Here is a 15,206-nt window from a genome sequence, read left to right as displayed (position 1 = left end):
ACTCTGAAATTAGAGGGAAAGTGGGAACCAATTGTCACTATGGTAAGCTCTTGCATGCCTCTATTGTTATGGTATGGAGAAAAAGAGTGAAGGAATGTGAAATGTATGTCATTTTTTGGGGATGAGTGAATGTGTGTGTATTTGGCTAGTCTGCTCTCCCGGTTGTGATAAGAATGAGAAGGTTGTTTGTGTATCGCAAAGCTCTTTCTACTTTATTATATACATATATTTCTCGTTATGTTGTTTTGTATGTGTTGTCTCTATGAGTGAATTTATATAGATCATGAAGGAATGTAAAGATGACTAAAAATAGGAGTTAGGTGTAAGATTCTCTGGGGTGAGGTAGAAGAGATCCATGGTGTAGTCATGTGAAGGAAGAATTGTGTGACACTTTGTTCTACAATGATGAAGAAAAAAAGGGTGGGGTGTTTTTTATATAGATAAAAGAAACAAGAGTTTTTTTTTGGCTCTTTTTTCAAGAAGAGTAGAGTTGAGGTTATAAAAGTGACTTCTCCATCAGTTTTAAAAAACATAGTTTGACATTCTACTAAAGACTAAGCATACTTAATTTTTGAAAACTTGAATGACTAAATATGTTCCATTGTGATATTTCGAGGAAAATGGACTTACCCCAAACTTCAAAGAAATTGTGTAAAAAACTCACAAATTAGCCATAATGTGATTACCCTTCAAAATGACTTTATAGTCTAGTTAGCATACATGTGCATGTAGGGAAAGGCATGTCGGTACCTAATTATAATAGGAGTAGATTACGCCTATGTTGCTCGGACTCTTCAAAAATGTCAATAGGTGTGTGTTGGATCCTTCAAAAATAGTGTTTTTTTAAGGATTTGACACGGATGTGGCAACATTTTTGGAGAGGCCGAGCAACTTAATTACACTACCTACTATTTATTTTCTTATTTTTTATGACAAGGAAAATTTGTAGCCGCTACCCTTTGGGTGTGCACAAGGTAATACCTCCGCTCCTATGCAATAGCTCGCAAACCACACAGGAGAGGTAACCCGCACTAGGCAAGCCCGCTGCAACGTGCTCGACCCTTCTACCTACTATATTTACATATATTCTAGAATATTCACAAGGACTCTTACACACTGATTCTAGAGAACCGCTAATATGTCTTGAAAGAAAATATTTAGTATTCTAATGAAATTATCCCAAATAGAAGATGTTTTGAAGATTCTGTGAGCTCTACCAACAAGATAAAGTGTAACTGTATATTTTGTTTTGCTTATGGTGTAGGATGGAACATGCATATGAGGCTGAAACAGTTCTACAATCATTAGACTCTTTACAAGATTAGACAGGGCACACTTTTGTTGAGTGTTCTTTTGCTAATGGTACATCCCAATAGCACATCCTTTGCGCTGATCTAATTCATAAAATTACTTTACCTTCTCAAATATATTAGTCCAAATGAGCACACTTGAAATAGAGGATCTTTTCATGGATATAGAAGATTCATATAGTATGGCTTTGAGGCATAGTAATTATTTGATTGTAGTGTTTGGAAATTATTGATCTTCCACATGATGTAATTTATGTACAAAAACTGGCTTTTCAATGTCAAATGTAGGCGACAAATATGAGGCGACTAGTGTTCAACTGTGTTGAACCATAAATTTTCATTCTACAATTGCGCACAAGTCTTTTCTTTAAGCTGCCTAAACCAGTCACAATACGTTTCAAGCTGTTCAAACCAAGTATCTGTGCAGGTAGTTCTGGTTCTAGTTCAACACAATGTCAAGTATGATTTGATTTTTCCATTTATAACGAAACTGTCACCTACTTATTTTGTTCTAGCTTTAAGTATGCAGATGGGGCCTCCTGGTTTATCATACAGTAATATGGCCAATGTAATGGAATATAGCAGTGGACACAGAACCTCAGGATATGCTGTTACTCAAGTGAGAGCAGATAAACAGACAAAAGGTTGTTGAGGTCTTGAATACTTTATACCTTCACCAGGAGAATTCAACAAACTATTCATCAATATAGTGTCATATCCCACAAGTCTGTTTATAAGAAGCTGCTGCCACCTGGATAAAAAAAAAGAAGTTTTCCATTAAAATATGAAGTTTTACCTAAAATAAGTTATCAGAACTCAATTGTATTAAAATCTTCAAATGTAAACTGAATTCAATAAGAGTAACAAACTTTGACCAACCAAGTCGTAATCACAAATAAGAGGGCATAAGAAAGAAAAGGAAGTTTTTGGGTAAAGGAATCCTTGCAGTTATAATTTTTGATGAATGACTGGTGTTACAGCAAAAGTGTACTCACAGGAGTGAAAGATTTGCTAATCAAGCAAGAAGTTGAAAGAGAAAAAGGGGAAGGGAACATTATTTGCATTGTAAGGCCATAATCCTGTCCCATGTTTTTCCACCACGTCTGTTCTAAGAGATAACAAAACAAGCTCAGTAACATAAAATGGGAAATAAAACAGAGGAAAAAAATAAAAGATAAAACAAAGATGAGAATTCTTCTTCAATATATGACAACCGCTGGGTAACCTGCAATTTCCCAGCAACCTTTGGCAAGAACTATCTCCGGCAAACTCCCCAGAGTAATAAAACCTGCCGGCGACTACGACTGAATAAGGAAAATACTGCTTTGGTCTTCTTCTTCTTCTCTCTTTCATTTCCAGCGAATGCAAGAAACTCCGGTCTTCTTCTTTCTTTTCCGGCGAATGCAAGAACCTCGCTGCAACACTTTCTTTCTCTATCTCTGCCGGTGACCACGGAAACACCACAAAACCAGATCTGTCTATTTTTCCATTAGTTCATTCTAATGTTTGGGGTCCTACTAGAATCAGCCAACCTTAGGATTTTGTTAGTTTGTTAGTCTCATTGATGATTATTCAAGATGTAGTTGGATTTTCTTAATGCAAGATCATTCTGAGTGATTTTCTATATCCAAAAGTTTTCCCGAAATACAAAATCAATTTGGTGTTCGATTCATACTTTTCGTAGTAACAATACCTTAGAATACTTATCCTACCAGTTTCAGGAATTTATGATTCACTAAGGAATTATTCACTAGACATCTTGTTTGTACACCACTCAACAAAAAGGAAGAATAGACATCTCATTGAGACTGCTGGCACTTTTCTCATTGAATCCCATGTTCTACTGCACTTTTGGGGTGATGCAATCCTCACATCTTGTTATTATTTAATTAATAGAATGCCTTCATCTTACATTCAGAATCAGATTCTCTATTCCATATTGTTTCCTCAGTTACATGTACTCTATCCCTCTCGTGTCTTTGGGAGCACATGCTTTGTTCATAACATATCCCCAAGAAAAGATAAATTTGCCCCTCATGCTCTCGAATGTGACTTTCTTGATTACTTTTGAGTTCAAAAAGGGCATTGTTGCTATTCACCTAATCTTCGTCGATATCTTATGTCAACCGATGTCACATTCTTTGAATCTCAACCTTACTATACATCTTCTAATCATGTTGATATTTCTGAGGTTTTGTCCATAACTCAGTTCTTACCTATACCGGCTTTTGAGAAATCTACAATTACTCTACATCTCCACCAGCAATGCCACAACTCCTGACTTATCATCGTCTTCCGCATCCAGCACTAGGCCTAGATGACTCATGTCATACGCCAGACCTTGCTCTTACTACGGACATGCCTTTTCCTAGCCAGCCGATTGCACTTCAAAAAGGTATATGATTCACTTGTAATGCTAACCCCCATTACACTTTCTTGAGTTATCACCGTCTATCATCACCTAATTATGCCTTTGTATCATCTTTGTCCTATATTTCCATCCCTAAAACTATAGGTGAAGCACTTTCCCACACAAGTGGAGGCAAGCTATGATAGACGAGATGTCTGCTTTACATACAAGTGGTACTTGGAAGCTAGGCAAATCCATTGTTGGCTACTGTTGGGTTATGCCATCAAAATTGGTCTAAATAGTCAAGTTAATCGACTTAAGGCTCGCTTTGCTGCCAAAGGGTATACTCAGATATTTGGGCTAGATTACAATAATACTTTCTCTCCCAAGGCTAAAATAACATGTGTACCTTTTTTCTATCTATGGTTGTTGTTAATTATGGTATATTTGGATAGTGTAGATATGAAAAAATTTAAATATGGTATGATTAAATAATCTAGCTATGAGAATATTTTCTAATCTCTTTAATTAGGCAATTACGAGATTGTGTAATATTTTATCATCTTCTTTCCTTATTTACATTATCTGTAACAAGTTATTTAATCCCATCAACTTGAGGGAATGATCAATCAATTCAATTCCCAATATCTCTTCTTCTTCTTTTCTTCTTCTAATTTCTCATGGTATCAGAGCTATTGTTTTTTTAGCCCTTTCTCGGAATGTTCTTCTATTTCAGTAATAAAAATTGAAAAAAAAATAGAGGGATTGATCAACTGGTTGCTAAATCAACAATATCAGAAAACTGTCAAATCTCATCTCTCTTTCTCCAATACTTCTTTTTGTGACAAAAAAAAGGCTCATATTGGATGGATCATCTCAATCTATCACTTTAACTGGACCAGACTATAATGACTACCTTCAGCATTAAAAATCAAGGCAACAATCATCAATTGCTTGCACAATACAACCTAATAACTCCTTTGATTATGTCGCATAGTCTTCGTCTCAGGAACAATGGATTCTTGATTCTGGTGCTTCTAACCATATTTCTGGTGACAAAAACACTCTCTACTCTTACTTCCCCTTCTACTCTCTCTACTGTTACTTTGGCGAATGGATCAAAGACGATTGTAAAAGGGATAGGTATAGCTCATCCTCTGCCTTCCATACATTTAAAATCAGTCCTTTTTGCACCTGAAGGTCCATACAATCTTATTTCCATTAGCAAATTAACAAAAAACCTAAAATGCAATATAACCTTCTTTGATGATTTTGTTTTGTGCGGGATCGGAGTACGGGGCAGGTGATTAGAAAAGGACACACGAGTCACAAGGATTGTACCTACTCTTTATCCCAAAACCACATGTTGCTTTCACTTCTGTTGTTTCTTTTGAATTGCTCCATAGTCAATTGGGTCATCCAAGTCTTCTAGTCTCCTGAAATTGCAAAAGATGGTCCCCAATTTATCTAGTTTATCTTTGTTAGAATGTGAGTCGTGTCAGCTTGGTAAGCACACTCATTCCTCTTTCCCAAACGCGTCAATAATAGGGCCATCTCTATGTTTGAAATTGTTCATTCGAATATATGGGGTCCAAGTCGTGTCAGACTATTCTCGGTGCACATGGTTATTTTTAACGAAAAATAGATCTCAGCTATTCTCTATCTTTCAGAAATTTCATGCTGAAATCCGCAATCAATTTGGCATTTCCATTAAGAAGTTAATCAGTAATAATGCTCGAGAATACTTCTCTACTTCTCTCTCTTATTTTATGTCATCCCAGGACATATTGCACTTGTCTTCTTGTGCACATACTCCTCAACAAAACGGAGTTGCTGAGCAAAAGAACATGCATCTAATTGAAACAGCTCGAACATTGCTCATTCACAATCATGTCCCTATACGTTTTGGGGGTGATGTTGTTATTACGACTTGTTATTTAATCAATCACATGCCTTCATCTATTTTGCAGTATCAGAGTCCTCACTCAGTCCTTTATCCGGACCAAAATTTGTTTCCTCTTCCTCCACGTGTGTTTGGTTGCACCTGTTTTGTTCATAACCTTACCCCGGGAAAAGATAAATTTTAGCACACGGCTTTTAAATGTGTCTTTCTTGGGTATTCTCGTCTACAAAAAAGTTATAAATGCTTTGATCCTTCTACCAATAAGTACTTGATCTCTGCAGATGTTACTTTTTTCGAGACTTCTCCGCATCTTTCTCCTAATACGGAAAATCAAAAGGCCATAGCAGTTCTTCCCATTCCAACTATTCCAACCCCAACTCCACCTCCAACTCTTAAGGTCTATTCCCGACGACCTCAGCCTCCTGCTAAACTTGCTAATCCAGTTGGTACTTCTAACTGAACAGGTGCACAAAACAATCTTGGTGACTCATTACCTGCTCCAACAATGTCTTCTGCTTCGGTCGAGCACTTATCCGATGATCTTCCCATTGCTCTTCGCGAAGGTACTAGAACTACAGCCAATCAAATTCCTATTTATTCTTATTTAAGTTATCATCGTTTGTCACCTTCATATCATGCCTTCCTTACTAGCTTATCATCGGTCAAAGTTCCTAAGACTGTGGCAGAAGCACTGGTTCATCCAGGTTGGCGTCAAGTAATGATTGAGGAGATGACTGCTTTGCATGATAATGGTACTTGGGAGCTTGTTCCTTTACCTGAAGGCAAAACCACAGTTGGTTGTCGTTAGGTATTCACCATTAAGGTAGGTTCGGATGGAGCTATTGATCGTCTCAAAGCAAGACTAGTTGCTAAGGGATACACTCAAATTTAAGACATCGATTATGGAGACACTTTCCACTAGTTGCCAAGATGGCTTATGTCCGTCTTCTCATCTCTATGGAGCAACGAATCATTGGCCCCATTTTTAATTGGATATCAAATGTATTCCTACATGGAGAACTTGTTGAAGAGGTATATATGGAGCAACAATCAGGGTTTGTTGCTAAGGGGGAGTCTAGACTAGTTTGTAAACTTCGTCCATCTCTCTATGGTCTCAAGCAGTTTCCCAGAGAATGGTTTGGTCGCGTTCGAGATGTGGTTCAACATTTTGGAATGATTCGAACAAAAGTTGATCATTTTGTATTCCATAGGCATTCTTTTTTTTTTTTTTTTTTTATGACAAGGGAAACCCGCAGCCGCTACCCTTTGAGTGCGCACAGGGTAAAACCCCCGCTCCTATGCAATAGCTTGCAACCCATATAAGAGAGGTAACCCGCACTAGGCAAGCCCAGTGCAACAAGCTCGACCCAGAAGGCAAACCCCTTGCTTTCGCTGGCAAGGGGTTTCGAACTTGAGACCTCCAAGATGGAAGTCCCAAGCCCAAACCACTGGGACACCCCGAAGGGTAATATTCCATAGGCATTCATCTCATGGCAAATATATCTTTTTAATTGTTTATGTTGATGATATTGTTATCACAGGAGATGATTATGAAGGTATTGCTCAACTCAAATAACACCTCTCATGTCACTTTCAGACTAAGGATTTGGGCAAGTTGAAATACTTTCTAGGCATTGAAGTGGCACAATCTGGCCATGGTATTGCTATTACTCAAAGGAAATATGCCTTGGACATTTTGGAAGATGTTGGTATGTTGGGCTGCAAACAGGTGGACAGTCCAATGGATCCAAATACTAAGCTTATTCCAAGACAGGGGGAGCCTCTAAAAGATTGTAGCAGATATTGGAGACTTGTTGGCAAACTCAACTATCTTACGATAACACGACCAGACATCTCATTTGTTATTAGTGTAGTTAGCCAATTTTTGCAATCACCTTGTGATAGTCCTTGGAATGCAGTGATTCGCATCCTGCGATATATCAAAAGCTCTCCAGGACAAGGTTTATTGTATGAAGATAAGGGACACACCAACATTGTCTGATGCAGATTAGGCAGGATCACCTTCTGACAGACCGTCCACTTTAGGTTATTGTGTTCTTAATTGTAGGGGTGCGCATCGGTCAGTTCGGTTCGGTTTTAGGTGTTATTGGTTCGGTTTATCGGTTTTCGGTTTGTAAATACTTCAAACCGATAACCAAACCAATAACATATTTCTTATCGGTTTTTGGTTAATCGGTTTATGGTACTTAACGGTTCGGTTTTCGGTTTAACCAATAAGAAAATACTCATATATATTATATACACGATAAGAAAATTTTCAAATAAACCATATGATTTTTCCAGCATTTGGCATGAAAGTAATAATCATAAAAGTAACAATCATTTTTCTTGCAAGTTTAGACACTAGACACATTCAAAGGAAAAAGTGTGAAAGTAACAATCGTTTAACCATTAAGAAAAAGTGTGAAAGTAACAATCGTTTAACCATTAACAAAAAGTGTGAAAGTAACAATCGTTTAACCATTAACAATAAGACTAGTAAATTTAATATAGCCTTATTGGGTTATCGGTTTAACCATTAACAAAAATTATAAAACCGGAAACCGAACCAATAACCCAATAAAAAATTTTGCAAAACCGTTTAAAAACCGTTAGCCCAATAACCCAATATCAATAAACCAATAGTGTTTTCTTCGGTTCGATTTATTGGTTAAATCGGTTTTTGCACACCTCTACTTAATTGGAGGCAATCTAATATCTTGGAAAAGTAAAAAGTAAGTTGTTGTAGCTAGATCAAGCGCAGAGGCAAAATATCGAGCTATGGCACTAGCTACATGTGAGCTTATATGGTTGAGACAACACCTCTCCTTCTTGAATTACTGTGTAAATCTGAGACCTCATGGCTCTCAACCACTTCATTGACCACTGGGCCACACCCTTGGGTGCCATTAAGAATGTTTTTCTACATGGTGATCTTGAGGGAAAAGTCTATATGGAGCAACTACCTACTTATGTTGCTTAAGGGGAACTTAGAAGCCTTGTGTGTCGACTGTGCACATCACTCTCTACAATTTTAAACAGTCTCCTCGAGCTTAGTTTGGAAAGTTCAACACAGTAATTCAAGATTTTGGCATGACTCATTGTGGAGTTGATCACTATGTTTTATCAACATTCTACACCGAATCTATATATTTATTTGGTGATTTATGTTGACAACATCATTATCACAGGCAATAAACAAAATGGTATCACTAATTTGAAGCAACATATCTTTCACCAATTCCATCGGCAGTATGAAGTATTTTCTAGGTATTGAAGTTGCTCAATCCAGATCAAGTATGCCTTAGACATTCTTGAGGAGACAAAAATGATGGGGTGTAGACCCATTGACACTCCTATGGATCCAAATGCTAACTCCTACAAGGGTAGGGGAGCCACACAGTGATCCCGGAAGGTATAGGTGACTGGTTGGAAAGTTCAATTATCCCACAGTGGCTAGACCTGACATCTCTTTTCCTATGAGCGTGTTGTAAGTCAATTTATGACTTCTCCTGTGATAGTTATTGGGATGCAGTTGTTTGAATTTTGTGACATATAAAGCCAATTCCAGGTAAGGGCCTACTCTTCGAGGATCGAGGTCATGAGCATATCATTGATATTCAAACGTTAATTATGCAGGAGCACCCTCTGATAGACATTCTACATCCGAATATTGGGTTTTAGTAGGAAGTAATTTGGTGTTCTACAAAAGTAAGAAACAGAGTGTGGTTGTTTGATCTAGTGCAGAAGCATAATATCGAGCAATGGTTGTAGTAACTTGTGAGCTAGTTTGGATCAAACAATTGTTGAAGAACTAAAATTTGGAGAAATCAATCATATGGAATTTGTGTATGATAATCAACCAGGCCTTCATATTGCACCAAATCCAGTATTTCACGAAAGGGCTAAGCACATTGAGATTAATTGTCACTTTGTAAGAGAAGATACTCTGAGGAGATATTGTTACAAAATTTGTGAAGTCAAGTGATAAACCTTCAAATATATTTACCAAGTTCTTCATTGGCTCTCATATCAATTACATTTGCAACATGCCTGGTACACACAACTTGTATGCACCCGCTTGAGAGGATTATTAGAATAGGAATAGGAACAGGAAAAACATATAGAATACTACTTGGGAAAGGATTTGGAATAAAGCATCTATAAATAGTACTCCCTCCGTCCACATTTATTTGTCGTGTTGCGCTTTTCGCAAGTCAATTTGACTAATTTTCAAAGTTAAATTAGATTACATTAATTCGATATTTTAAACAAAAAAATTAGATATTCAAAAACTATACGAAAAGTACTATATATTACAATTTTTTGCACATCAATATGATGAAAAAATATATTGTAAAATGTTAGTCAAAGTGTTTATAGTTTGACTCTAAAAATGGAAAGTATTACAATTAATAGTGGACGGAGGGAGTATCTCAATTTAATAATGTAGATACACAATTCAATAATATTTTTCTCTTATATTTCTCACATGGGCCTATTTACACTAATAAACAGTGTTGACTGTTTAGAATGTGTAAATTAGTTTCTTAAATATTCATTAGAACAGTTGAACTCTTTTTCAAATCTAATAAAGGGATTCTTCATTATTTTAAAAAAAAAATTAAGTTGGTCAATTTTATAACATAGGTACAAAGGAAAAATGTTATATTTTCTATTTATTAGATTAGTTTTGCTAAGTGGTGTCCTCCCCTGGGAGGGTGTTATACAAATGCTACAGCCATCATAGTCATTGCCTTTATGACCTTAAATTCATATCAAAGGGGTAGACTTGTGTATGAAGCATCCTGCGTTCACGCAGGACCCAGGGAAGCACTAAAAAATCATTTCATGAAATGAAAATTATAGAACACAAATTCATGTATTCAAGTGATACCTTTTTAGTGAAGGGGTATGAACTGACCTGTTACCAAAGCAGGAATGCCGAGCAGAGATGCTTATGTTTATTGTGCGGATGTTATGGCGCAATCTAGCTTCCTCGGGCAGTAACAAGTAACCCTAAAAATAAATGGTAATACCCAAGAATTTACAACAAGACTAACTTTAGCTTTTCATCAACAACTTGAGAGAAGATGCATAAATTAACAGTAAGAACCACAAAGCAACAGTAGTACCTTCTCTTTGGTGTATAAATAATTAGGTTCAAATGCATTGCTTCTTGTCTCAAGCCACTGCACTACCAGGTCAAATAAAGATCACAACCATCACAAGATAATTCAACAAAACCACCAACAACAATTAAACAACTAAGGGGTCGTTTGGTAGAATGTATAAGAATAATGTTAAAATAGACTGTATTAGTAATGCTTGCATTAGCAATACATGTTTTAGTTGTGCTTGCATTAATTATACATAGATTATTTTATGCATCGTTTGGTTTGATGCATAAAAAAATAGCATGCATTGCATAATAAATTTAATTTACAAAGATACCCTCCACTATTATGGTGGAAAGGATGTAAAAAAGGTTTTAAGGGGCAATTGCGTCTTTAATCATGCTAATGCATGAATAAAAATCATAGCATTGCTAATACCTAGAAATCCATGGTATTAGCAATACACACCTTAATACACTATAGAGTGTATAACTAATGCAAGCATTAGTTATACATAGGTTGGAAAAGAGTACCAAACAAGGTACTAGTAATACACAAGACTAATGCATGCATTATTTTTACTAATGATAGGTGTTTTGAGAACGTAGAGAATAGTATAGAACAGATCAAGTTGTTTGTATCTTGATTCTGTGTTTTTTGGTGTAACCAAATTTGGTCTAGTGATCCTGTATTTATTATTGATGTGTTAGATTCATTATAGACATAGGATCTGGATTTACTAGTGAATATGGCTCCAGTAGTTTAATGTTATTTTTAGGACGACAAAAATGCCCAACGAATGGAGGTGAATACAATGATTCCATTGTACAAGAACAAGGGTGATATCCTAAACTATAATAATTACACGGGTATCAAATTGTTATGCCACATTATGAAGGTTTGGAAGAGAGTGGTGGAAATGAAGGTGACGAAAGTGGAGTCCATTTCTGAGAATCAATTTGGATTCATGCCAAGACGGTCAACTACTAAAGCTATCCATCTTGTGCGGAGAGGGGTGCAGAAATATAGGTAAAGGAAGAGGGACCTACATATGGTATTCATTGACCTTGAAAAAGCATATGACAAATTACCGAGGGATGTCCCCCGGAGGTGCTTGGAGACTAGAGGTGCTCTGATCGCTTATACTAGGATGATAAAGGACATGTAGATGGATCCAAGACTCCGGTTAGAATGGTGGCAGAAGACTCGAAGCACTTCCTAGTTGGGATGGGGTTGCACTAGGGATCAGTTCTTAGTCCTTTCCTATTTGCCTTGGTGTTGGATGAGTTGATGCAGTCGATTCATAAGGAATTTCCATGGTGTACGTTATTCTCGGATGACATAATAATGATTGATGAGACACAGGATAGATTTTATGTTAGGTTGGAGGTTTGGAGACAAACTATGGAGTCCAAAGGGTTCAGGTTGAGCAAGACCAAAACGAATATTTGGAGTGCAAATTCAATGTTGCATTGGATGAAGCAAACGTGGAAGTGAGGCTTACGACACAGACTATTCCTAAGAGCTTGAGTCTATAATCCAAGAAAGTAGGGACATCAACAATGATGTCACACATCGCATTGGGGTAGCATGGATGTGATGGAGACTTGCCTCGAGAGTCTACTAATAAAGTACCACCTAAACATAATTAAGAACTCCTTCTCGCGAGATGTAAAGACGGCTGAAATACTAAGAAGTATTTCCTTCTTTCTCAATTTTTACATGGTATCAAAGCAATTGTTGCTTGAGTTTCCCTCCCTAGAAGAATTAGGGCTCCATTTTTCTTTAAAAAGAGGTCGAGTTTTCTCTCCTTTAAGTTGTCCAATGCTTTTTTCCAATATTTACTTCTTTGTCAAATCAATCATAACCACTACCTACATTCCAGGTGATTGTGCACCACAAATAAGAGCTAATAAAGAGACCAACAATTACTTAGAAAGATATCACGATTCTTGGTGGAAAAAAATGATTTGTTGAGGCAGAAAAATAGATATCAAATTTCTACCAAGATAACTGGAAGTTCTAACTTGATGACTCCATCATCTATGATTGAGTTGCAAAAACTTCTGGATAGGTATCCTATATCTTAACCAAATTCTCTCTGGTCAAAGAATTTCTTTCTAGTTGCTCTGGAACAATTAGGAGATAACAATTAGGAGATTCTATAGAAGAAATATGGGGTTTTGCTTTTGGCGGCAACATGCTTGGTCCCGCTCATGGGATCAAATCAATACGTTCAAGAAGAAAATTGGAATATCAATTTGATCGAGATCTCTTTTCCTGATTTGCGGTCCTATATAGCTTAATCAATACTATAGTAAAGGAGGATGCAATTGGATTTGAGTTGACATAGCTTCCTGGATTTAAAAATGTCAGGGAAAGGTGTGCAAACTGAAGAGAGCCTTGTACATAAAGAAGCAATCCCCTAGAGCTTGGTTTGATATATCCTCCAATGTGTTGCTCTCTTTCAATTACAACAAAGTAATGTCCATCACACCCTCTTCATAAGACATCAATAGGGTAAACACTCTTCTCATTATTTATGTTGATGACATAGTAATCTCAGGAGATGACCCAATTGAAGTTGTCAACACAAAAAAAAATAAAAAAAATCAACGATCTAGGGAAGTTATTTCTTGGGGATTAAGGTTGTTGGATCAAAAAGAGGATTTTTTATTAAAAGGCTTGCAAGCTTTTACTAATTTGGATTGCACTTGATCTTTAAATGATAGAAGACCTTATCCGGTTATCATACACTCGGAAGAGGGAACCTAGTTACTTGAAGAAGTAAGAAGCGAAGTGTAGTTGCAAGATCAAGTAAGGAAGCAAAATATAGAGCTATGGCCTAGGGTGTTAGTGAGCATCTTTGGCCACAAAAGTTGCATGGAAGAATTGAGCTTGTCTGAAAAAGGAAAGTCTTGTACTGCAACAACAAAGTTGTAATCAGTATAGCTCAGAATCCTGTTCAACATAACCAAAGGCGAACAAAACATATTATAATTGATTGACACTTTATTTAAGAGAAAGTTACTAGTGGCCCCTTGAGTTTGCTTCATGTACCGTCAAACGAACAGCTAGATAATGTGTTTATAAATGGCCTCAGCAAAAGGACTTTTCATACTTTGGTTTGCAAGGCCCCCATGTGCTACATCTTTGCTCCCACTTGACAACTTGAGAGGGAGTGTTGATTGTGTTAACTAATTAGCATGATTTTAGGAGACTTTACTTTTCCTTTTTCTAGAGTAATCATCATAGGATTAGAATATTTCCTTTTATTGTAATTGATTGTCTTTCTCTGATTGATTAGGATTCACATGAATAATACCTCTTCTTATGGAATATAAAGACATACTGAAATACAAAGAAGTCTTTTCTTCTTGCTCAATTTCTACATAACATTCAAAAAATGAGCAGTTAAATACCAACTCAGTAACCTTTTTCGCCATCCAATATTGGGAAGAAATGGCATAAAAAGTGTTAGAATATAAATAAGTATTTCCTACTTAGAATAGGAACAGGAATAGGAATAGGAATAGGAATAAGAATAGGAATCTTAGTTGGAAAAGGATTCCAATGTAGTGTCTATAAATAGGGTTTCAATGTAACTATTTAGATACACAATTCAGTAATATTTTTCCCATGGTATCAGAGCATTGGTGAGAAACTTCAAGTCACCGTGTCAAATTCCGGCGACGACGGTTGGGACTGATTTGTGTCATCTTTCGTTATGAAGGTGTTGTGCAAAAGACAACACCATCACGAGGCTCGGGAAGCTCAGGCGACCGAACCCCAATTAGATCCACCGGAAAACAGCCCCTCACGCGCCTCCACGCGCCGTTCGAAGGTGGAAGTTTTCCGGCAAGATCTGGTCACGCGTTGGCGTGTGAGTGCTGCTCCGGTCATCTGTTTTCGAGCAGTTTTCTTCTGTTAGGGTCGTCCAGTATTTCCGACCAGAACCCAGTCAGTTTTCTCTAGATCTGATCACCAAAATTAAGGTTCCGGTGATTTACAGGCAGTTTCCGGCGAAAGCAGACCACTGTAGGGCAGTTTCTGGCAAGTTCCTGGTAAAATAAAAATTTTCAGGCCACTATGGGCAGATTCCGGCAGCTTCCAATATTTTTAGACCACTGTAGCAGTTTCTGTCAGTTTCCAGCATACATACCAGTCTATGGAGAATCGACGAAGGAGAGAACGTTTTGGAAAATCTCGATCCAAGTGTAGTCATTGTCATAAACCTGGACACACTCGTGACGTATGTTATATTTTGCATGGTCCACCACCCAGTTATGATCCTATTGTTCTAAAGGAATATAATGAGCTCCTTCGAAATCGCGCAAGTAAACAACGTTTTGGAAAACCTCGATCCAAGTGTAGTCATTGCCATAAACCTGGACATACTCGTGACATATGTTATATTTTGCATGGTCCACCACCCAGTTATGATCCTAGTGTTCTAAAGGAATATAAAGAGTTCCTTCGGTATCGTGCAAATAAACAAACGTCTCCACAAGTAGTTTCGGTTGCAC

At 37.1% G+C, this 15,206-nt stretch overlaps 1 protein-coding gene across 1 annotated transcript in view; it reads right to left on the bottom strand.

The window, feature by feature from the left end:
* The window catches only part of LOC125854733 (membralin-like protein At1g60995), a 42,466-nt gene that overhangs the window by 12,866 nt on the left and 14,394 nt on the right, over positions 1-15,206 (bottom strand). The window contains exons 5-7 of the mRNA XM_049534314.1: positions 10,699-10,760; positions 10,488-10,582; positions 1,982-2,061 (exon numbers count right to left, since the gene is read on the bottom strand). Coding sequence (XP_049390271.1) covers positions 1,982-2,061; positions 10,488-10,582; positions 10,699-10,760 — 237 coding nt within the window. The remainder of the gene's footprint in view (positions 1-1,981; positions 2,062-10,487; positions 10,583-10,698; positions 10,761-15,206) is intronic.

The sequence above is a fragment of the Solanum stenotomum genome, chromosome 2 (genome assembly GCF_019186545.1).
Source record: "Solanum stenotomum isolate F172 chromosome 2, ASM1918654v1, whole genome shotgun sequence".
NCBI classification, from domain to species: Eukaryota; Viridiplantae; Streptophyta; class Magnoliopsida; order Solanales; family Solanaceae; genus Solanum; species Solanum stenotomum.
Note: the sequence above shows the minus strand (reverse complement) of the source record. Positions and strands in the feature narration are given on the sequence as shown.